General features: G+C 39.7%; 1 protein-coding gene across 1 annotated transcript in view; it reads right to left on the reverse strand.

Annotated features, from left to right (window-relative positions):
• PSTPIP2 (proline-serine-threonine phosphatase interacting protein 2) overlaps nt 1–25,664 on the reverse strand; it is a 535,836-nt gene that overhangs the window by 210,557 nt on the left and 299,615 nt on the right. The window contains exon 4 of the mRNA XM_053701065.1: nt 14,149–14,183. Coding sequence (XP_053557040.1) covers nt 14,149–14,183 — 35 coding nt within the window. The remainder of the gene's footprint in view (nt 1–14,148; nt 14,184–25,664) is intronic.

Here is a 25,664-nt window from a genome sequence, read left to right on the forward strand (position 1 = left end):
CAGCCAATCGGAATTGAGGGGACGCCATCTTGGATGACGTCCCTTAAAGGAGCCATCATTCGTCGTAGTCCGTCGGTGAAGAAGGTGGTTCCGCGTCGGCGGAAGGAAGATTCAAGACCCGGCTTGGAAGATGACTTCATCGGATGGAAGATTTCTTCAGCGCCGCTTGGAGGATTAACTTTTTCCGCTCCGGATGTCCTCTTCAGTTCCATCGGTGGCTCGGCTGAGTGAAGACGACTCAAGGTAGGATGATCTTCAGGGGATTAGTGTTAGGTTTTTGTAAGGGGGGTTTGGGTTAGATTAGGGGTATGTGGGTGGTGGGTTTTAATGTTGGGGGGGGGTTGTATTTTTCTTTTACAGGCAAAAGAGCTGTTTTCTTTGGGGCATGCCCCCACAAATGGCCCTTTTAAGGGCTGGTAAGGTAAAAGAGCTTTGAAATTTATTTAATTTAGAATAGGGTAGGGCATATTTTTATTTTGGGGGGGTTTGTTATTTTATTAGGGGGCTTAGATTAGGTGTAAGTAGCTTAAAATTGTTGTAATATTTGTAACATGTTTGTAACTTATTTTTTTATTTTTTGTAACTTAGCTTTTTTTATTTTTTGTACTTTAGTTAGTTTATGTAATTGTATTTAATTGTAGTTATTTGTAGGTAGTTTATTTAATTAATTTAATGATAGTGTAGTATTAGGTTTAATTGTAACTTAAGTTAGGATTCATTTTACAGGTAATTTTGTATTTCTTTTAGCTATGTAGTTATTAAATAGTTAATAACTATTTAATAACTATTCTAACTAGCTAAAATAAATACAAAGTTACCTGTAAAATAAATATAAATCCTAAGATAGCTATAATATAATTATTAATTATATTGTAGCTATCTTAGGGTTTATTTTACAGGTAAGTATTTATTTTTAAATAGGAATAATTTATTAAAGTATAGTGTAGTGTTAGGTGTAATTGTAACTTAGGTTAGGATTTATTTCACAGGTACATTTCTCTTTATTTTATCTAGGTAAGCTATTAAATAGTTAATAACTATTTAATAGCTTTTGTACCTAGTTAAAATAAATTGAAAGTTGCCTGTAAAATTAAAAAAAATCCTAAAATAGCTAGAATATATTTATTATTTATATTGTAGCTATATTAGGGTTTATTTTAAAGGTAAGTATTTAGTTTTAAATAGGATTCATTTACTTAATAAGAGTTAATTTATTTAGATTTATTTAATTAATATTTAAGTTAGGGGGGCGTTAGGGTTAGACTTAGGTTTAGGGGTTAATAATTTTATTACAGTGGCGGCGGCGTAGTGGGGGGCAGGATAGGGGTTAATAAATTTATTATAGGTGGCGACTGTGTAGGGGGGGCAGATTAGGGGTTAATAAATTTATTATAGGTGGCGACGGTGTAGGGGGGGCAGGATAGGGGTTAATAGGTTTAATATAGGTTGCGGCGGGTTCATGGAGCGGCGGTTTAGGGGTTAAACTATTTATTTAGTTGCGGAGAGGTGCGGGATCAGCAGGATAGGGGTTAGTAATTTTATTATAGAGGGCGACGGTATAGGGGGGGCAGGATAGGGGTTACTAGGTATACTGTAGGTGGCAGCGGTGTCCGGGAGCGGCGGTTTAGGGGTTAATACATTTATAAGACTTGCGGCAGGGTTTAGGAGCGGCGGTTTAGGGGTTAATACATTTATAAGACTTGCGGCGGGGTCTAGGAGCGGCGGTTTAGGGGTTAGTAACTTTATTGAGTTGCGGGAGGCTCCGGGGGCACCGGTATAGGGGGTAGAACAGTGTAGTTTAGTGTGAGTGCTTAGTGACAGGCTAGCAATAAAGCTGGGAAAAAGCCGAAGGGCAGCGAGATCGGATGAGTGATAACTGTCACAGTCCGCTGCTCATCGCCCCGCGGCTTTTTGACAGCTTTATTTGATAACTTAGGCGTATTTTTTCAGGTCCGCGGCGGCGAAGGTAGGCGAGCTTAGGCGGGCGTATTGGGCCGGCGAAGCCAGAAAAGTAGACGGCTTGATAACTACCCCCCATTTACTCAAGACAATCCCACAAGGCCAGTGATAAAATATATGCAGACTAGGTGCCCATGCAGGGGGAGGGACACACAATTGGTGCCTGACATACATTTTTTAATGTGCATATATATATATTTTTTATGACAATTCCTGCAGGAATTGTCATCACCTCTCTTCATATTGGGAGTGCTGCCTGAGTTCTCAAGACCCACTTGAGGTCTCTCTGTTGCTACACACAAGCGCACCTCGTTAGGGACTTCTGTTCCACTGACTGATATTTATTTTTTTGCTGCCTATCTTGGACTCCTTAGTAGGGGCCATATGTGATGGCAGAAAGGCTAGAATAGAAGGGGAACTCACCTGAAACGTAGAGAGGCAAAGAGTGCAGGTCAGCCAAAACAGCTGGAAACATCTGACAGAAATATCTCACTGCACTTTAGCAGCCTTCATAGAGGTTGGTGGAGCTGGTGACAGCAGTGGGACTTACCTCTAACTACAGCCTAATGGGTATGGCTGGGGATGATGGGCACTTGCAGTAGCACATACAATCCTCCAACTTTTCATATATTGCAAAATATATCAGTGTACTATCTTCTCCTGCACAATATATATAAATAAATATATATATATTTAGCAGCAGCCATTGTTTTTCAAGTAATACTCGTGATTTTCCCATGATCATGTACAACATGGATTTTTAAACAAATAAATCAAGGTTGGAATTGGAGATACCTGCTTGCATCTTGTTTTTCTTTATATATATATATATATATATATATATATATATATATATATATATATATATATATATATATTTATATTGGGGGCCCAACATTGTATTGGGGATTTGAGAGTGACAGGAGGGGTATTCCACTGCAAGTTTAAGTTTATGTTAAAATGAATCAAAATGATTTCGACAAGATCGCTCTTCTAAAGTCTTACATTTTGCCAAGTGGTGATTGCAGGTCAAGAGCTCCTCTGCTTGAGAACGTGTCTGTCTACAGCTTACACCTATACTGATGCTAGTATCAGTATGGGCATAATGGTGAAAAAGAGTAGAGGCCATTCTGCCTCTTGGTTATTGTGTTTTATATATTGTCACCACTGATTCATTATGCAGAGCCACCACTTTAGTACTTTATGTGAAGCTGACATAAACCATCCATTATTATTATATAATTTTATAGATATTATAATAAATCAGATTTAACAGTCAAGAATTTTATGTGATAATTGAAAGATATTTTCTCTATCATTATAGATAAAAGTTATCTATAGCTGCTTAACACAACACTAGAACATTCTTAAGAATCAGTAATGGCAGGGTATATCATTTCTTTGGGAGGTAACAAAATGGGTCTACACCTTTGCAGCCAAAAATTCTAGCACAGGCCTATGCTTTTTGATCCCCAGGGTGCCGAGGGCATTTGTTTAACACATTTCTGGAAATGGGATTCTAGGGGTAAGCACATAAAATAACCATGCAGCACAGATAAGCTGATCACTTCTCCCGTTAACAACATTTTTATTTTAAATCACTTTTCTCCTACACTTAAAGGGGCAGTATACACCAATTTTTCATTTAACTGCATGTAATAGACACTACTATTAAGCATAATATGCACAGATACTGATATAAAAATCCAGTATAAAACATTTTAAAAACTTACTTAGAAGCTCCCAATTTAGCACTGATAATGAGATTAGCCAGCCACTTCAACAACAAAATCGATTCCATCAGAAACTAAATAATCTCTCAACATCATCCCAAATCATCCAAAACTCACAAATTCAGATCTTTTGCAAGCCACAAATTCACTATTCCAGAAACATTCCAGCATGTGTGAAACATACTGCCCAGTGTCAGAAAGCTGTGTCTCAGTTGCAGGTCATGGGTTTTCCAGCAGGATAAAGACCCGAAACATACTGCAAAAAGAGCTCAAGAATGGATGAAAAGAAAACATCAGACTGTTCCAAAGTGGTCTTCTATGTATCCAGATGTGAATCCCATTGAACATCTGTGGAAAGAGCTAAAACTCACAGTTGGGAAAAGGCACTCGTCAAACCTCAGAGATCTGGAGCAGTTTGCTCAACATGAGTGGCCAAAATCCCAGTTGAAAAATGTAGAAATATTATTCAGATCTACAGAAAGTGCTTTATTGCAGTTATTGTCTCCAAAGGCTGTACTATGAAATATTAGGTTAATAGTACCAATATGTTTGTCATTCTCATATGTTTTACTGTTTAAAGTAAAGTAATGTGAAATCATAAATCAAAAGTGAAATTTCTGTTCTATTACATTTGATATAAAGAATGGTGGATACTAAATACAATTTTTACTTTGTTCAGAGAATATATATATATATATATATGTGTGTGTGTGTCTAAATACGTGTATGTATACATGTCTATACATGTCTAAGTCTTTCTATGTCACAAATGGTGTGAAGCAGGGTTGTGTCCTGGTACCTACTCTCTTCAGCATCATGTTTTCTGCTATGCTGACCAACGCGTTCAGAGACATTGGAATTGGCTTAAGGTACCGTGTTGATGGTCAGCTGTTTAATCTAAGGAAGCTTCTTTCGAAAACCAAGGTTATGAAATATATCATCATAGACTTCCTGTTTGCTGATGACTGTGCCCAAAATGCTGGCTCAGAAGTTGATGTGCAACGCATCATAGATGATGAGGTAAATATCAGGATCGCTAGCTCCAGGGCAACCTTTGGCAGATTACCTGCCAATGTCTGCAAAAGAAGAGGCATCACTACCCATTCAAAGCTAAAAGTATACAGGGCTGTTGTTCTCCCATTACTACTTTATGCTAGCGAAACCTGGACTGTGTATCAGTGCCATTCCAAGAAGCTGAACCATTTCCATACAACAAGCCTTAGAAAATTCCTCAACATACAGTGGCAGGACAAGATTCCAGACACTGAGCTACTTGCTCAAGCAAACCTACCTAGAATCTTTACCATCTTGATGCAGTCACAGTTACGCTGCACAGGGCATGTAGTCCGTATGTCAGACAATCGACTACCAAAGATAGGCCTAGATTTGGAGTTTGGCGGTAGCCGTGAAAACTAGCGTTAGAGGCTCCTAACGCTGGTTTTAGGCTAACTCCGGTATTTGGAGTCACTCAAAAAAGGGTCTAACGCTCACTTTTCAGCCGCGACTTTTCCATACCGCAGATCCCCTTACGTAAATTGCGTATCCTATCTTTTCAATGGGATTTTTCTAACTCCGGTATTTAGAGTCGTGGCTGAAGTGAGCGTTAGAAATCTAACGACAAAACTCCAGCCGCAGGAAAAAAGTCAGTAGTTAAGAGCTTTCTGGGCTAACGCCGGTTCATAAAGCTCTTAACTACTGTACTCTAAAGTACACTAACACCCATAAACTACCTATGTACCCCTAAACCGAGGTCCCCCCACATCGCCGCCACTCGATTACATTTTTTAAACCCCTAATCTGCCGACCGCCACCTACGTTATACTTATGTACCCCTAATCTGCTGCCCCTAACACCGCCGACCCCTGTATTATATTTATTAACCCCTAATCTGCCCCCCACAACGTCGCCGCCAGCTACCTACAATAATTAACCCCTAATCTGCCGTCCGCAAAGCGCCGCCACCTACATTATAGCTATGTACCCCTAATCTGCTGCCCCTAACACCGCCGACCCCTGTATTATATTTATTAACCCCTAATCTGCCCCCCACAACGTCGCCGCCAGCTACCTACAATAATTAACCCCTAATCTGCCGTCCGCAAAGCGCCGCCACCTACATTATAGCTATGTACCCCTAATCTGCTGCCCCTAACACCGCCGACCCCTATATTATATTTATTAACCCCTAATCTGCCCCCCTCAACGTCGCCTCCACCTGCCTACACTTATTAACCCCTAATCTGCCGAGCGGACCGCACCGCTACTATAATAAAGTTATAAACCCCTAATCCGCCTCACTAACCCTATAATAAATAGTATTAACCCCTAATCTGCCCTCCCTAACATCGCCGATACCTAACTTCAATTATTAACCCCTAATCTGCCGACTGGAGCTCACCGCTATTCTAATAAATGTATTAACCCCTAAAGCTAAGTCTAACCCTAACACTAACACCCCCCTAAATTAAATATAATTTTAATCTAACGAAATTAATTAACTCTTATTAAATAAATTATTCCTATTTAAAGCTAAATACTTACCTGTAAAATAAATCCTAATATAGCTACAATATAAATTATAATTACATTGTAGCTATTTTAGGATTAATATTTATTTTACAGGCAACTTTGTAATTATTTTAACCATGTACAATAGCTATTAAATAGTTAAGAACTATTTAATAGTTACCTAGTTAAAATAATTACAAAATTACCTGTAAAATAAATCCTAACCTAAATTACAATTAAACCTAACACTATACTATCATTAAATTAATTAAATAAAATACCTACAATTACCTACAATTAAACCTAACACTACACTATCAATACATTAATTAAATACAATATCTACAAATAACTACAATGAAATAAACTAACTTAAGTACAAAAAATAAAAAAGAACTAAGTTACAAAAAATAAAAAAATATTTACAAACATAAGAAAAATATTACAACAATTTTAAACTAATTACACCTACTCTAAGCCCCCTAATAAAATAACAAAGACCCCCAAAATAAAAAATGCCCTACCCTATTCTAAATTAATAAAGTTCAAAGCTCTTTTACCTTACCAGCCCTGAACAGGACCCTTTGCGGGGCATGCCCCAAGAAGTTCAGCTCTTTTGCCTGTAAAAAAAAAACATACAATACCCCCCCCAACATTACAACCCACCACCCACATACCCCTAATCTAACCCAAACCCCCCTTAAATAAACCTAACACTAAGCCCCTGAAGATCATCCTACCTTGTCTTCACCTCACCAGGTATCACCGATCCGTCCTGGCTCCAAAATCTTCATCCAACCCAAGCGGGGGCTGGCGATCCATCATCCGGTGGCTGAAGAGGTCCAGAAGAGCCTCCAAAGTCTTTATCCTATCCGGGAAGAAGAGGCGATCCGGACCGGCAACCATCTTGATCCAAGCGGCATCTTCTATCTTCATCCGATGACGACCGGCTCCATCCTGAAGACCTCCACCGCGGACCCATCTTCTTCCGGCGACGTCCAACTGAAGAATGACGGTTCCTTTAAGGGACGTCATCCAAGATGGCGTCCCTCAAATTCAGATTGGCTGATAGGATTCTATCAGCCAATCGGAATTAAGGTAGGAATATTCTGATTGGCTGATGGAATCAGCCAATCAGAATCAAGTTCAATCCGATTGGCTGATCCAATCAGCCAATCAGATTGAGCTTGCATTCCATTGGCTGTTCCGATCAGCCAATAGCATGCGAGCTCAATCTGATTGGCTGATTGGATCAGCCAATCGGATTGAACTTGATTCTGATTGGCTGATTCCATCAGCCAATCAGAATATTCCTACCTTAATTCCGATTGGCTGATAGAATCCTATCAGCCAATCGGAATTCGAGGGACGCCATCTTGGATGACGTCCCTTAAAGGAACCGTCATTCTTCAGTTGGACGTCGCCGGAAGAAGATGGGTCCGCGGTGGAGGTCTTCAGGATGGAGCCGGTCGTCATCGGATGAAGATAGAAGATGCCGCTTGGATCAAGATGGTTGCCGGTCCGGATCGCCTCTTCTTCCCGGATAGGATGAAGACTTTGGAGTCTCTTCTGGACCTCTTCAGCCACCGGATGATGGATCGCCAGCCCCCGCTTGGGTTGGATGAAGATTTTGGAGCCAGGACGGATCGGTGATACCTGGTGAGGTGAAGACAAGGTAGGATGATCTTCAGGGGCTTAGTGTTAGGTTTATTTAAGGGGGGTTTGGGTTAGATTAGGGGTATGTGGGTGGTGGGTTGTAATGTTGGGGGGGGTATTGTATGTTTTTTTTTCACAGGCAAAAGAGCTGAACTTCTTGGGGCATGCCCCGCAAAGGGCCCTGTTCAGGGCTGGTAAGGTAAAAGAGCTTTGAACTTTATTAATTTAGAATAGGGTAGGGCATTTTTTATTTTGGGGGTCTTTGTTATTTTATTAGGGGGCTTAGAGTAGGTGTAATTAGTTTAAAATGGTTGTAATATTTTTCTTATGTTTGTAGATATTTTTTTATTTTTTGTAACTTAGTTCTTTTTTATTTTTTGTACTTTAGTTAGTTTATTTTATTGTAGTTATTTGTAGATATTGTATTTAATTAATTTATTGATAGTGTAGTGTTAGGTTGAATTGTAGGTAATTGTAGGTATTTTATTTAATTAATTTAATGATAGTATAGTGTTAGGTTTAATTGTAACTTAGGTTAGGATTTATTTTACAGGTAATGTTGTAATTATTTTAACTAGGTAACTATTAAATAGTTCTTAACTATTTAATAGCTATTGTACCTGGTTAAAATAAATACAAAGTTACCTGTAAAATAAATATTAATCCTAAAATAGCTACAATGTAATTATAATTTATTTTGTAGCTATATTAGGATTTATTTTACAGGTAAGTATTTAGCTTTAAATAGGAATAATTTATTTAATAAGAGTTAATTAATTTCGTTAGATTAAAATTATATTTAATTTAGGGGGGTGTTAGTGTTAGGGTTAGACTTAGCTTTAGGGGTTAATACATTTATTAGAATAGCGGTGAGCTCCGGTCGGCAGATTAGGGGTTAATAAGTGTAGGCAGGTGGAGGCGACGTTGTGGGGAGCAGATTAGGGGTTAATAAATATAATATAGGGGTCGGCGGTGTTAGTGGCAGCAGATTAGGGGTACATAGGGATAATGTAAGTAGCGGCGGTTTACGGAGCGGCAGATTAGGGGTTAAAAAAAATATGCAGGGGTCAGCGATAGCGGGGGCGGCAGAATAGGGGTTAATAAGTGTAAGGTTAGGCGTGTTTAGACTCGGGGTACATGTTAGAGTGTTAGGTGCAGACGTAGGAAGTGTTTCCCCATAGCAAACAATGGGGCTGCGTTAGGAGCTGAACGCGGCTTTTTTGCAGGTGTTTTTTTTTCAGCTCAAACAGCCCCATTGTTTCCTATGGGGGAATCGTGCACGAGCACGTTTTTGAGGCTGACCGCGTCCGTAAGAGTTGAAGTTGCGTTAAAAATGCTCTACGCTCCTTTTTTGGAGCCTAACGCAGCCTTTATGTGGACTCTCAATACCAGAGTTATTTTTATGGTGCGGCCAGAAAAAAGCCGGCGTTAGCTACGCGGGTCCTTGCCGACAAAACTCCAAATCTAGGCCATAATCTTTTATGGCGAGCTGCAGCAAGGCCCACGATCCCAGGGGGAAGAAAAGAAGCAATTTAAAGATACTCTCAAAGCCGCCCTCAAAGCATTTGACATCAATGTTGATACCTGAGAACAGAGTGCAATGAATCGGACAATATGGCGCTCCTTTGTGTCTAAAGGTGCCGAATCATATGAGGCCAAAAGGATGGTTGCAGAAGAACAAAAGAGGCAAGTCAGGAAAGCTTGTGCCAGTATCCCGATTGTAGATGTCCTCCTCCTCTGCTGTCCTATCTGTCACCTGACCTTCCGTTCAAGGATCGGCCTCATAAGTCATATGCGCATACATAGACAGAACCTGACATAGCATTTCATGGGTCACAAAGTGGTCCTCGTTGAATCAACGGACGAACAACACAACACACATGTCTATATATGTTTTTAGATGTGTAAATATATATGTATACATATGTATACTTTTATATAAACACATATATACATATAAATACACATACATACAATATATATTCTTTTGAGCCCTTCCCCTGACAAATACCTTGAAATATGCAATGCAATGTTTAATAGAAATACTCCACATTCATATGTTCTTCACGTAGAAAAAAAATATTTTATTTTGAAATGCATATTTCTACATATCTGTATATACAATCTCTCTCTCTCTCTCTCTCTCTCTCTCTCTCTCTATATATATATATATATATATATATATATATAAACACCTATAAATATTAATATATATATGTTTTTTAAAAATATATATACAGATATATATATATATATATAAATATATATTTAAAAATAAAAATAATATTTTCTTCTAAGTAACGACCATAGGAATGTTACTAACACACCTTTGGCTTTAGTACAGTTGATCTAACTCAGTTTCGGGTTAGCGTGGGAGCAATGAAAAGAAAGGATTTCCTTAGCGCATCCAATAGAGGTCTATGGGGAGAGGAAGTTAGTCCTAAAATTAGCGCACCAGAGTCTTTGCTTGCACACTAACTTTTTACAGTCAACTTGTAATATCAGCGCTGGACAGCGCTAAGGGCTCCATTTATTAAGCAGCTGCTACTTAACTTGTCCGCCACCTTTTAGGTGGCATTCTGAAATCATCCCGATCCGATCTGGATTATTAACAGCCACTGCTAATGGACAGTGAGCTATGGGCGGCATTGCACAAGCATTTCACCAGAAAGGCTTGTGCATTTCACCAGAAAGGCTTGTGCATTTCACCAGAAAGACTTGTGCAATGTTAAATGCCGACAGCGTATGTTGTCGGCATTTAGCGAGGTCGAGCGGACATGATTTGCTACAGCAAATCATGTCCACTCGACTGTTAAACCATTTTTACCCCCACACCCGTGCAAAAAGAAGGATTGTGTTTTGTGTCCCTTAATAGATCAAGACAGTACTCATTTTTTTAACTATAATAATAGAAAAAAGTATACATGTAAAGATAGATATACATGTCACACTACATATGTGGTCTATCAATTAGTCTGTAAATGTGGATATATTTATATAGGGCTCACGAAGAGGAAAATCAAATATAGAATCAGAGAACATGTAAATAATATTTCAAATGGCTTCGAAAATCATAGTGTGTCCCGTCACTTTAAAACCCACCACAATCAAAATCCCCTAGATCTCACTGTCAAAGTTATAGAGTGGGTAAAACCTAACGTATGGGACACAAATAGGCTATTAAAACTCAGAAAACAAGAAACCTTTTGGATTAAAAATCTCAATTGCATGGAGCCCAATGGGTTAAATATAGAAATTGACTTGCAGGTTTTTTTATAAAATAGTTTCATAACATACATCAATTTTAATGTTTTTAATTTTTTAATATCAATTTAAGTGTTACTATGATTAGTATTTTTAAGATATATATATTTATATTTAATATACACATGTTTACACAATTTTCCATATATATAGCATTTTAATACTTGAATATTGGTCTATGTATTATAGCATATTCTTATTAACTTATTTATATATATTCTTGTTTCTATATTGTATGGTATTATTAGCATGCCCATTTTATTAATTAATATGTATATGCATATCGTATTTATTATTGTGATATCTTAAAGAAAGTATTGTTATTTTCCTTTTATGTTGTTTTTAACTTAGATATCCAACACTGCCGTTATTTACCCCATGCGATTGGTCAAATAAGTGGGTGTGTGTATTTACACTCCCCTTTATAGAGCCTCTCCTCCCTCATCACCTATCACTCTTGAGAAAGTCACGCCGAGACGTGAAGAAACGCGTAGAGACCCGCCCACCCCTGAGCCATTCGTTCCTGTGAAGCCGCCCCAGCTCTAAGTCTGCAGCTACGAGTCTGGAGGTATAAGAGCAGAGGAACGTTACTACATAGCCGCATTCTTTAATCTGCCTGTTATCCTCCTTGCCCCATATTCCAGTGTTGAATCACAGGTACTATTACCACTGTTGTTCATGTGTGATGCCTTTGCATGAACTTCGTTTGGAGACATTTTTCAACGGACATATTCTGACAACCGGGCTGTGTTTGGAAAACACTGGAGGGACACGCCAATTTTGACATCTTTGGAATACAGAAGGAGGCTGACATGAGACGATAAGTCTTTTGTGTTAATGTTGCACATATGCTGATTTTTAACTTTTATCTTGTGAGTGGCCATTTGTCGTGTGTGTTATATTAAAACTGTTATTACTCTGCATTTGAGTCTGCGCTCCTCTCTTCTCTAATTTCAGAGAAAAACGTGTTTTGCAATCAAGGTCTGTGGAATCACCTGTTCCAGAGGAGCTGCTGGAGTCTTTTGCTTTATTCATATGATCTTTTTAGAACAAGTATAAATAACTTTCCTTGCATTTATATCACTGGACTTTGTGTTATTTGTATTTATATTTTATACAATAACAATTGGTATGTTTTATATATGATATTCAATTTATAACTTCCAGGTTTATTGCGCTGCTTTGGTGTGTGTGTGCAAACACTCCCCATTTGTTTGTGTTGTATTATTATAAGTTATTTGAATAGCACCAACAGATTCCGCAGCGCTATCCATGGTCCTCCCCCAAAATACCAGGCAATCCTCCTCTGAACAAGCAACATGGCAACCCGAGACGATCTTTCCAGCTTCCCTCTAGGTCAGGACTCGACAAACCCACGAGCCAGGGAGCCACTGGCTCCTAGAATTTTACCCCTGGATCCTAACTTTTTGGGGTTTTCTCTATAAATCTATATACAAATACCACTGCCTGGCTCCTAAATTGTAAACAAATTTGTCGTCTGCTGCCCTAGGTACTTTGGATAGAGAGTCCACATCTGGGTTCCCCTATCACTTTTAGGTAGACTCTGCCCAGGATCATAATAAACATACTGTATATACAGAGAGACAAGTGTTCAACCAGGAAAGAGCAATGGCTCAGTAGCTTGTTCTTTGGCAGGTGACCACCTAGGAGCAGCCTCTTTTAGCTCAATTGTACTTACCCAATTTATAACCTCTAATCTATGTCAAAGCTTTGGGAAGGTTTATCTCTAAGCATAAAGCTCATATATCAATTAAAGTCTGAAAAGTGCTACTTGGCCTTGTAATAGGGTGACCATATTACCATATTATCGCTTTAAAAATGGACACATATGAAAAATACATATGTCAGGGTTCTTACGCAAATACAAGCATAATTGTATTATTTAATCTGAAATGTTACAGAGTTTGAATTTATAGAATCCATAATATAGGATTTACAAAAGTTGGTTCTCCATATAATAATTTTCCCTTTTTGAATTGCAATAATTAAAAACATGTTTTCCATTAATAAATACTGTTTTCAGACATGTATATTAAACATGTCTTAAAATGATTTCTTTGTGGGTATGCAACCAACCAAGGAATAATATTAATGATGCCATGTTATTGCTTGGATTATATATATATTACCACTTATATTTGTGCATATTCGGCTTGAAGTTATCTCTAAAATAAACCTCCAATGCTATGTGTTTAACCGTAGCAAAATGGTTTAACACATAGTTAAAGTACCACTCGGCAGTAAACTACCGAGCCAATCAGCAGTTTTAGTAGCAAAGTTGGGTTGTGTGACTAGCGATGTTGATTGGATAAATTCTCTACTTGTGATATCTGTCTCTCTAAAGTAGTTTAGATCTAGCTTTGTCTCAAATTTTTTCATGACATTAAGAGTTTTTTTTTATTTTTTTCAGTTAAAGGAACAAGATATACAAATGTTGAAACATTTGAAAGTGATGCAGCATAGCTGTAAACATCTCTATGTAAAAAGTAGACATTTACCTAAAATTTCAAGTATTTACACCTCACTGTAAAAAGACTTTAACCATCCAGTTAGGATGCTTGTCCCACGACTTGCTAGGGAGTGTGCATCTGTCATGTGCAGGCACCGTCATGTTATTTTCCTATTCAGTTTAAGTAGGTTCTATAAAATCTAATGAGATTTAAGTAAAATCTCATGAGATCACAGCAAAAGCAAAGCATTACTTCAGCACTGCTGATGCTGATTGGCTATTGTTTTTTTTTTTCCAACTTGCAGCTGGACAGCAGCTGAAGTATAAGTGTTTACACAGCACTTAATCTAGTGAGCTGAAGAAATTATAAAGTAAAATATCTTAAAATTTTACAAAGAAATGCTTAGGTGATATTTTCTTGTCAGCTTTTTACAGTCATGCTGCAACACTTTCAAGTGATTTAGCACATGAGTATTATGTCCCTTTAAAATGCATTAGTTTGTACACATTATCCATATAACCTAATATTTACTCGAAGCTGCAGAGATAAATACTTACGTTGTTTGAAAACATCAAGCGACCTCTTCAGCGTGCTAGGGAAAAAAGAAGCAATATTGATTGTCAATTTTAGAGACTTTTTGCAGCACAATATTTACATTCATAAAATCTTTTACTTCATTTTCAGAGATTGTAACTTTCATCATAGTAACTTTATATGATTTACTATTGTAATGTTTATACTAAGGCAAGTACATATTCTTGATACCAACTCCCCTGATTGCAGTTAACATTAAAAGTATAGTAAAGTCAGGATTCAGATAGAACATTCAATTTTAAACAACTTTTCATTATATAGGGTGCTGAACCTAAAATGGGCCAGCTCCTAAGCTTTACATTTCTGTATAGATGAGTGAAACGCGTAAGATTTTGTGTCATTGTTGCCTCTGTGTGTAACTTTGTATTTTTAATGCTTTTTGGAATAATACAGTTTTCATCTTTTTTCAGCATTTGAGTGCAGCAGTATTCCTTGTATGTGGCAATGTTTAGAGAATTACACTAGAATTAGAGATTTTATATACGCCCATGGAACGCCCATGTTCAGCTCATTTTACTTTAAAACAATAATTATGCTTTGTATGTTGTGCTTGTAAGTTTAGATGTTTAGGTGTTTTTTCTCATCCAGTGTACATGAGTTACACTGTGCATATTTAGCACAATTCATTCCTATATAATTTTCAGACAAATGTTATATTTTTGATAAAACACGATTTTTGGTAAAAAATTTTGTTATGATTTTTTATGCACTTTAACAAAACTATTTTCCACTGCTTATTTATGTGTGAATGGTTTATCTATTCATTTGTAAGATTTTTAAACAATGATTTTCATTGTGCACTATTGTAATGTATGTATCTCCTCCCTATGAAGTGCAGTATACGTCCCCTTAGCGAGACACCCAGTTTTCAGGGTAAAAGGTGGCTTTAGATCATTCCACCAGGGAAATAGCAGGATTGGCGAGCATTCTTATAGAATCTCGCCAGCCCAGAGACCTTTAGATTACCGGCCCCTTAGATATTAGTGAGCATCGAATAACATAATAACTGGTGAAGATGAAGTCGAAGAGCCTTAAAGACCACTTAGTACATTTAATGGAGGGACCCAGTGGCCTACATTAAATGAACTATCCAATGAGAACGTCTCCCCAGTTCCTGTGTTACCTTAGAAGGCTTTTTCAGTAAAATGTGAAAATTGACAACAGGCTTTAATAAATATGGATTAGTGAGGGTGACATCTTTTTTTTATTGATGAATTCTTTGAATTCTTGGTGGATTTAACCAACAGAACATCCAATCCATTTAACAAATGCACATTTAGGGGTTGGTTCCAATTGTTCTGAGTCAAACACAGCCGAAATACAATCTCCATTTTCCCACAGCGATAATGGATGCCAAACACTCAAAATCCAATATTGATTAATGCAATTAAAGGAGTTTGTTTGTGTGTTTTGCAATTGGATATAGCGGTGTATATGAAGTGTTAAACAATATGAATGTCATTTGTATATGGGCCTGATGGCATACTTGCTCAATTATGTTTTTTTTAAAGCTTTTAATATATTAAATATTTGAATTTATATTTAATTCAACAAGAAAAGCATAATTTATTCTTACCTGATAAATTCCTTTCTTTCTTGGTGGTGAGAGTCCACAATTCCTTACCGCTGGGAATTTATCAGCTGGCCACCAGGAGGAGGCAAAGATACCCTACACCAAGAGCTTTAATATCCCTCCTACTTCCCTGCCTCTTCCAGTATTACGTATAGCCAAGAATAGGAGGAAGAAGTAAGAAAGATACAGCTAGATTACGAGTTTTAAGTGCTATAGGGAAATTAACGACCACCACAAAAGAGGCGTTATTTCACCTCCCTATAGTGCTGCTATTACAGGTTTACAAAAAGCAGGCTTGTGCGGGCGATATGGTGGCGTTGAGCTCCATACCTGTAAGGGTTTTTTCCCTGTTGTGTTTGCCATGTGCTGCTGGCAGCCATTTTACTCACCTCTCTTCCTGACTATGGTGCATTGTGGGGGATGCTGCTCAATTCCTGCACTTCCTTTTATGGCCAGACTGGTGTGCATCATCCATGTGAGACAGGATGCAGTCTCAGAATTGTGATGTCATCACTTATTATTTAAAGGGCCTCTGTTCAGTATGCTTTGCCTTTGCGTTGTCTCAGACCTGTTTGTGAGAGTTCCTGTGTATTACCTGGCTGCCTGACGTCCTTCCTGGTTCCTGATCCCTGGCTTCTTCCTGACTCTGCTGTTTTCCTTGTTCCTGATTCCGGCTCGTCTGACTATTCGCTTTGGCTCCTGACTCGGCTCGTCTGACTACCAGCTCTGGTTTTGACTCCTGGCTTGTTATTTGACTTGTGTACTTTTTATTATTTTTTGCTATAAATAAAGGTGTGATTATTTTTGCACTTCTCCTCTCAGTCTGATTCCTGGCACCCTGACATTACGCAAAGGCAATGAATCCTGATAGTGCTAATAATCCACCTTTACCTGCCATCATTTCCAGGATGGATGTACAGGATCACCGCTTGGATCAATTTGCACTAGCCCTGCAAACCCTGCTGACTCGCACTGCACATTTCGACCAAAGTGTCCCGCAAATTATGGCTGCTCCTGTTTCCGCTGCCGCACCTATGCCTACCAGGAGCATGTCCGGTTCTGCACCTCTACCTCAGCGATATGGAGGCAATCCTATTCAGTGCAGAGGGTTTTTGAACCAGGTGGGCATTTACTTTGAGATGTTACCTCAGGCGTTTCCCTCTGACAGAGCTAAGGTGGGATTTCTCATCTTGTTACTCTCTGACACAGCTTTTGCCTGGGCTAATCCCTTGTGGGAGGCTAATAAACCTGTGATTTCAAATTACCCTGAATTTGTGGCCTCCTTTTGAAGGGTATTTGATGTTCTGGCTCACTCCTCCTCTGCTGCTAAACGACTCATGTCCATTCAGCAAGGTACAAGATTTGTTGCTCAGTATGCTATTGAGTTCCGTACGCCGCAGAGGTAGGTTGGAACAATGAAGCCCTTGTTGCCGCCTTCTTTCATGGGCTCTCTGATGCGATTAAAGACGAAGTTGCTGCCAGAGATTTACCAGAGGATCTCGAGGCATTGGTGTATTTTTTTATCCTAATTGACATCAGACTCAGAGAGAGGCCCTCTTTCAAGGAGTGCTTGCGGAAGCCTCCTGTTCCGTTGTCTCCTATGTGTTCGTTCCCACCCATGCCTCCATCTCCTCCCATGCCTCCTGGTCCCGAGTCACCAGGTACTGCTGAGCCGATGCAGCTGGGATTCATGCGTCTCTCCGCGGAGGAGAGGGCCTTTAGGAGGAGGGAGGGGCTCTGCCTCTATTGTGGGTTACAGGGCCACTTTTTGAAGTCTTGTCCTACACGGCCGGGAAACGCTCACACCTAAAGTCCTGTCGGGGGCAGACCTTGGGTGGTTTATCCTCGTCCCCGGAACCGCTTAAGGAGAAACCTTTGGTCACGGTTGTCCTTTCCTGGGTGGACTCCTCCATAGTCACCCAGGCTCTTCTTGACTCCGGTGCTGCAGGTTATTTCATTGACAGTGCTTTTGTATCAAAGCACTCCATTCCTGTTTTGCCTCGGTCAGTTCCGCTTGCTATTGAGGCCATTGATGGCAGGCCCCTTCAGCCCGCACTCGTTACTCACGAAACTGCTCCGTTGTCAATGGCTGTTGGGGCTCTCCATTTTGAAACCCTCCAGTTCCAGGTGATAAACTCTCCGCATTTTCCGGTTGTTCTGGGTTATCCCTGGCTCCAAAAGCACAATCCCAGTCTCGACTGGCGCAGGTCCGAAATGTTGTCGTGGTCCCCGCAATGTATTTCCACTTGTCTTCGGAAACCAGTTAAAGTCTTGTGCACTTCTTCGGTTTCTCAATTGCCAGAGGAGTATTGAGAGTTCCTAGACGTGTTTGACAAGGTGCGTGCCGGTACGTTGCCTCCTCACCGGTCTTATGATTGTGTCATAGACCTGCAACCCGGAGCCATTCCTCCTCAGGGCCAGGTGTACCCTCTGTCTGTTGCAGAGAATTGTGCTATGGAGGAGTATGTTGCCGATGCTCTGTCGCGGGGGATCATCCGCAAATCCTGCTTTCCTGCAGGGGCTGGCTTCTTCTTTGTGAAGAAAAAGAGTGGCGAGTTAAGACCATGTATCGATTATAGGGGTCTTAATCATCTTACCATTAAGAATGCTTACCCTATTCTGCTTATTACAGAACTCTTTGACCGCCTCATGGGAGCTATGGTCTTTACTAAACTATGATTTGAGAGGAGCGTACAATCTCGTTAGGATTAAGGAGGGCCACGAATGGAAAACAGCATTTAACACCAGGAGCGGGCATTATGAGTATCTTGTAATGCCCTTTGGCCTATGTAATGCTCCTGCTGTTTTTCAGGAATTTATTAATGATGTCCTACGAGATATGTTGCAACAGTGTGTTGTGGTGTACTTAGACGACATCCTCATACACTCACCCACATTTGAGGCTCATCGTTCTGATGTTACACAGGTTCTTCAGAGACTACATGAGAACGGCCTGTTTTGTAAACTCGAGAAATGTGAGTTCCATCAGACTCAAGTAACCTTCCTAGGTTATGTTATCTCCGTTGCAGGGTTCTCCATGGATCCTGACAAGTTATCTGCAGTTCTGCAGTGGCCTCGCCCAGTTGGTCTTCAGTCTATTCAACGTTTTTTGGGGTTCGCCAATTACTATAGAAAGTTTATTAAAAACTTTTCTTCCTTGGTCAAACCTATCACAAACATGACCCGTAAAGAGAATGATCCACTCCATTGTTCACCTACTGCCATTAAGGCCTTTGATAGTCTTAAGACTGCCTTTGCTGCCGCTCCAGTTCTGGCTCATCCTAACCCTGTCCTGCCTTTCGTTCTTGAGGTCGATGCGTCTGAGACTGGAGTAGGTGCCCTCTTGTCTCAACGTCCTACGCCTGACAGTTCCTTGCATCTGTATGGTTTCTTCTCTAAGAAATTGTCTCCAGCGGAGTGTAATTATGAAATTGGCGACAGGGAATTACTGGCCATAATTTTGGCACTTAAGGAATGGAGGCATCTTCTCGAGGGTACTAGCGTGCCAGTGCTCATTCTTACTGACCACAAGAATTTAACTTATCTATCTGAAGCAAAACGTTTGTCGCCCCGACAGGCCAGATGGGCGCTATTTTTGTCTCGGTTTAATTATGTGGTCTCCTACCTGCCTGGTAGTAAGAATGTTAGGGCTGATGCCCTCTCTCGACAATTTTCGCCTCTGTCCAAGGAGGAGTCTGTACCTACTCCTGTTATACCTCCTGACCATATTTTGGCTACCATACGTACTAATTTGACTTCTCCCTTGGGGGAGGAGATCCTGGCTGCACAAACCAATGCACCTCCTGAGAAACCTAGTGGTAAGTGTTTTGTTCCTGAGAATCTTCAAACTAAACTTTTGCACACTTACCACTATCCTAAAGCCGCAGGTCACCCAGGCAAGAACCAAATGATTTGGTCTGTCACTGGACAATTCTGGTGGCCAGGTCTTTGTTCTGATGTTGCTGCGTATGTTGCCTCCTGCTCAGTTTGTGCACAGAATAAGACTCCTCTACGTCTTCCTGTGGGTCTTCTTCAACCTATTGCTAATGGTGAGCGTCCTTGGACACATCTTTCCATGGACTTCATTGTCGAGCTCCCTGTTTCCAATGGCAATACTGTTATCCTTATGGTGGTTGACCATTTTTCTAAAATGTCACATTGCATTCCCTTGATGAAGCTGCCTACCGCTCAGGAGCTTGCTTCAATTTTTGCCCGGGAGGTCTTCCGTTTACATGGGTTACCCAAGAAGATAGTGTCGGACCGGGGTAGCCAATTTGTCTCCAGATTTTGGCGTTCTTTTTGTGCTCAAATGGGGATCCAGCTTTCCTTCTCCTCGGCATATCACCCTCAATCCAATGGGGCTGCGGAACGGTCTAATCAAGCTCTGGAACAGTTCCTCCATTGCTATGTCTCAGATCACCACAATAATTGGTCTGAACTGTTACCTTGGGCAGAGTTTGCTCGTAATAGTGCTATTAATGCTTCCTCCAAGATATCCCCGTTCATGGCGAATTATGGGTTTCAACCATCCTTGTTGCCTGATTCATTCATGTCTCAGGGTATTCCGGCTTTGGAGGAGCATCTCCGGCAACTCCGTTTCACGTGGTTGCAGATTCAGGATTGCCTTCATCACTCTATGCAGCACCAAAAGTTCCAGGCTGATCGTAGGCGTCTGCCTGCACCTTCCTACCAGGTTAGTGAGAGAGTTTGGCTGTCCTTCCGCAACTTGAACCTTCATGTGCCTTCCAATAAATTGGCTCCCCATTATGAGGGTCCTTTTCGAATACTCCGACGGGTTAATATTGTGGCCTACGCTCTTGACCTTCCTCCTGCTATGCGCATCTCCAATGTTTTTCATGTCTCCCTCTTGAAACCATTGGTTTGTAATCGGTTTACCACTGTGTTGCCTGGTCCCCGTCCTATCTTTGTTGACAACCATGAGGAGTATGAGGTCAGCAGCATTATTTACTCTCATATGTCCAGGGGCCGTGTACAGTATTTGGTTCACTGGAGAGGCTACGGTCCGGAGGAGCGTTCTTGGGTTCCCTCCTCTGATGTTCATGCTCCCGCCCTCCTCCGTGCCTTCCATGCCCGTTTCCCCAATAAGCCTTTTGTTCTCAAGTGGTGGAGGGGTCGTTGAGGGGAGGGTACTGTCAGGGTTTTTTTCCCTGTTGTGTTTGCCATGTGCTGCTGGCAGCCATTTTATTCACCTCTCTTCCTGACTATGGTGCATTGTGGGGGATGCTGCTCAATTCCTGCACTTCCTTTTATGGCCAGACTGGTGTGCATCATCCATGTGAGACAGAATGCAGTCTCAGAATTGTGATGTCATCACTTATTATTTAAAGGGCCTCTGTTCAGTATGCTTTGCCTTTGAGTTGTCTCAGACCTGTTTGTGAGAGTTCCTGTGTATTACCTGGCTGCCTGACGTCCTTCCTGGTTCCTGATCCCTGGCTTCTTCCTGACTCTGCAGTTTTCCTTGTTCCTGATTCCGGCTCGTCTGACTATTCGCTTTGGCTCCTAACTCGGCTCGTCTGACTACCAGCTCTGGTTTTGATCCCTGGCTTGTTATTTGACTTGTGGACTTTTTATTATTTTTTGCTATAAATAAAGGTGTGATTATTTTTGCACTTCTCGTCTCAGTCTGATTCCTGTCACCCTGACAATACCGCACCGAAATACAAGCGCTGCTTTGACGTGTTTATGCACGATTTCCCCATAGACATCAATGGGGAGAGCTGGCAAAAAAGAAAAAAAGAAAGTTATGTTTAAACCTAACACCCTAACATAAAAACCACGTCTAAATACCACTAATCTGCCACCCCCGACATCCACGCCACCTACATAATCTTATTAACCCCTAATCTGCCAGTCTGCCACCCTTAAAGGGACACGGAACCCAAAAATTTTCTTTCGTGATTCAGATAGAGCATGCAATTTTAAGCAACTATCTAACTTACTCCTATTATCAGTTTTTCTTCGTTCTCTTGCTATCTCTATTTGAAAAAGAAGGCATCTAAGCTATTTTTTGGTTCAGAACTCTGGACAGTTTATTGGTCGGTTAAATTAATCCACCAATCAGCAAGAACAACCCAGGTTGTTCACCAAAAATGGGCCGGCATCGAAACTTACATTTTTGCTTTTCAAATAAAGATACCAAGAGAATAAAGAAAATTTGATAATAGGAGTAAATTAGAAAGTTGCTTAAAATGTCATGCTCTATCTGAATCACAAAAGAAAAAATTTGGGTTCAGTGTCCCTTTAACATCGCCGCCACATAAATAAAACTATTAACCCCTAATCTGCCGCCACCTCCATTACAGTTATTAATCCCTAATCTGCCCCCCCCCAATGTCGCCACCACTATACTAAGGTCATTAACACCTAAACCTCTGGCCTCCAACATCACTAACACTAAATAATTATATTAACCCCTAAACTTAACCCTAACCCTAAGCATAACCCAAACCCTAATGTAACCCTAAGCCTAAGTCTAACCCTAACACCCCCTAACTTAAATATAATTAAAATAAAGCTAAATAAACCTTACAATTATTACCTAAATAATTCTTATTTAAAACTAAATACATACCTGTAAAATAAAACCTAATCTAGCTACAAAATAACTAATAAATATATTGTAGCTATCTTAGGTGTTATTTTTAATTCACAGCTAAGTTTGTATTTATTTTAACTAGGTAGACTAGTTAGTAAATAGTTATTAACTATTTACTAGCTATCTAGTTAAAATAAATACAGTTACCTGTAAAATAAAACCTAACCTGCCTTACACTAAAAACTAACATTACAATAAAATAAAATAAATTAAATTATTAAAATACAATTTTCTAAATTACAAAAAAAATAAACACTAAATTACAAAAAATAAAAAAACACATTATCAAAAATAAAAACGAATTACTCCTCATCTAATAGCCCTATCAAAATAAAAAATCCCCCCCAAAATAAAAAAAAAACCTAGCCTACACTAAACTGCCAATGGCCCTTAAAAGGGCTTTTTGTGGGGCATTGCCCCAAAGAAATCAGCTCTTTTACCTGTAAAACAAAATACAAACAACCCCCAACAGTAAAACCCACCACCCAACCAACCAACCCCCCCAAATAAAAACCTATCTAAATAAACCTAAGCTAATCATTGCCCTGAAAAGGGCATTTGGATGGGCATTGCCCTTAAAAGGGCATTTAGCTCTTTTACATTGCCCAAACCCTAAACTAAAAAACAAAACACCCCAAAAAAACTTAAAAAACACTAACCCCTGACGATCCACTTACAGTTTTCGAAGTCCGGACATCCATCCTCATCCAGCCAGGGAAGTCCTCATCCAAGTGGCAAGAAGTCTTCATCCATGTGTCCTCTTTCATCTTCATCCAGCCGGCGAAGTCCTCATCCAGATGGAAAGAAGTCTTCATCCAGACAGCATCTTCTATCTTCATCCATCCGGCGCGTAGTGGGTCCATCTTCAAGACATCCGGCGCGGAGCATCCTCTTATTACGATGGTCGCTGTAAAATGAAGTTTCCCTTTAAGTGACGTCATCCAAGATGGCGTCCCTTACATTCCTATTGGCTGAAAGATTTCTATCAGCCAATAGGAATTAAAGGTGAAAAAATCATATTGGCTGTTGCAATCAGCCACTAGGATTGAGCTTTCATCCTATTGGCTGATCCAATCATCTTGGATGACGTCACTTAAAGGGAAACTTCATTTTACAGCGACCATCGTAAGAAGAGGATGCTCCGTGCCGGATGTCTTGAAGATGGACCTGCTCCGCACCAGGATGATGAAGATAGAAGATGCCGTCTAGATGAAGACTTCTTGACGCTTGGATGAGGTGGGATGTCTGGACTTCGAAAACTGTAAGTGGATCGTCGGGGGTTAGTGTTAGTTTTTTTTAAGGGTTTTTTGGGTGGGGTTTTTTTAGCTTAGGGTTTGGGCAATGTAAAAGAGCTAAATGCTCTTTTAAGGGCAATGCCCATTCAATTGCCCTTTTCAGGGCAATGTTTAGCTTAGGTTTATTTAGATTTTTATTTGGGGGGGTTGGTTGGTTGGGTGGTGGGTTTTACTGTTGGGGGTGTTTGTAAAAAAATTTACTGGTAAAAGAGCTGATTTCTTTGGGGCAATGCCCCACAAAAGGCCCTTTTAAGGGCCATTGGCAGTTTAGTGTAGGCTAGGGTTTTTTTTATTTTGGGGGGCTTTTTATTTTGATAGGACTATTAGATTAGGAGTAATCCGTTTTTATTTTTGATAATGTGGTTTTTTATTTTTTGTAATTTAGTGTTTATTTTTTTTGTCATTTAGAAAATAACTTATTTTATTGTAATGTTAGTTTTTAGTGTAAGGCAGGTTAGGTTTTATTTTACAGGTATTTATTTTAGCTAATAGTTATATTGTAGCTAGCTTAGGTTTTATTTTACAGGTAAGTTTGTATTTAATTTTAAATAGGAATTATTTAGGTAATAATTGTAAGGTTTATTTTGATTTATTTTAATTATATTTAAGTTAGGGGGTGTTAGGGTTAGACTTCGGGTTACGTTAGGTTTAGGTTTAGGGTTAATATATTTATGTAGAGTTAGTGATGTGGGAGGTCAGAGCTTTAGGGGTTAATAATTTATTTAAGTATATTTTGTTGTGGGGGCTAGCAGTTTAGTGGTTAATACGTTTTTTATAGCGGCGGTGTGGGCGGACGGCAGATTAGGGGTTAATAATCTTTAAATAGTGTTTGCGATGTGGGAGGGTGGTGGTTTAGGGGTTAATAGGTTTACTATAGTGGTGCCGATGTCGGGGAGCGGCGGAATAGGGGTTCATATTTTTTTTTAGTGGCGGGATGTTCGGAGCGGCAGATTAGGGGTTAATAAATGTAATATAGTGTTTGAGATGAGGGAGGCCCTCGGTTTAGGGGTTAAAAGGTAGTTTATGAGTGTTAGTGTACTTTTTAACACTTTAGTTATGAGTTTTATGCTACAGCTTTGTAACGTAAAACTCATAACTACTGACTTTAGATGGCGGTACAGATCTTGTCGGTTATAGGGTGTACCGCTCACTTTTTGGCCTGCCAGGCATACTCGTAATACCGGTGATATGAAAGTCCCATTGAAAAAGGACTTTTTTAAAAGTGCGGTACTGACGTTGCGTGACGGCCAAAAAGGTGTGCGGTACACCTATACCTACAAGACTCGTAATAGTGGCGTTAGGGAAAAAACAGCGTTATGAAGCTGCTTTTTAATGCCAAACTCGTAATCTAGCTGATAGTGGGGTAAGTACAAACTAGAACTGCCGGCAACTAGTAAAATTGGGTGGATTCGTGGACTCTCACCACCAAGAAAGAAAGGAATTTTTCAGGTTAGAATAAATTAACCTGATTTTTTCTTTAATGATTCAGATAAAGCATGCAATTTTGAACACATTTTTAATTTTCTTCATTCTTTTTCTATCTTTATTTGAAAAGCAAGAATGTAAGTTTAGAAGCCGGTCCATTTTCAGTTCGCAACCTGGGTTGTGCTTGCTGATTGGTGGCTAAATGCACCCACCATTAAACAAGTGCTGTCCATGGTCTGAACCAAAAATTGGCTTAGATGCCTTCCTTTTTAAAATAAAGATAGCAAGAGAACGAAGAAAATTTGATAATAAGGAGTAAATTATAAAGTTGCTTAAAATTGCCTGCTCTATCTGAATCATGAAAGAAAAAATGTGTGTTTAGTATCCCTCTAAGGTGGTGAGAGTCCACAATTCTTTACTGTTGGTAACTAATTCCAAAGCTGTGGAATCCACGGAAAAAAAATTAGTGGGACAAAAAAGAAAGGCAGGCACGCATTTAGTAGGAACCAGCGCCTGAAGAACCTTCCTTCCAAAAGCTGCCTCTGCCAAGGGAAATACATTAGAAAATAT

This window comes from Bombina bombina, chromosome 2, assembly GCF_027579735.1.
Source record: "Bombina bombina isolate aBomBom1 chromosome 2, aBomBom1.pri, whole genome shotgun sequence".
Classification (NCBI taxonomy): domain Eukaryota; kingdom Metazoa; phylum Chordata; class Amphibia; order Anura; family Bombinatoridae; genus Bombina; species Bombina bombina.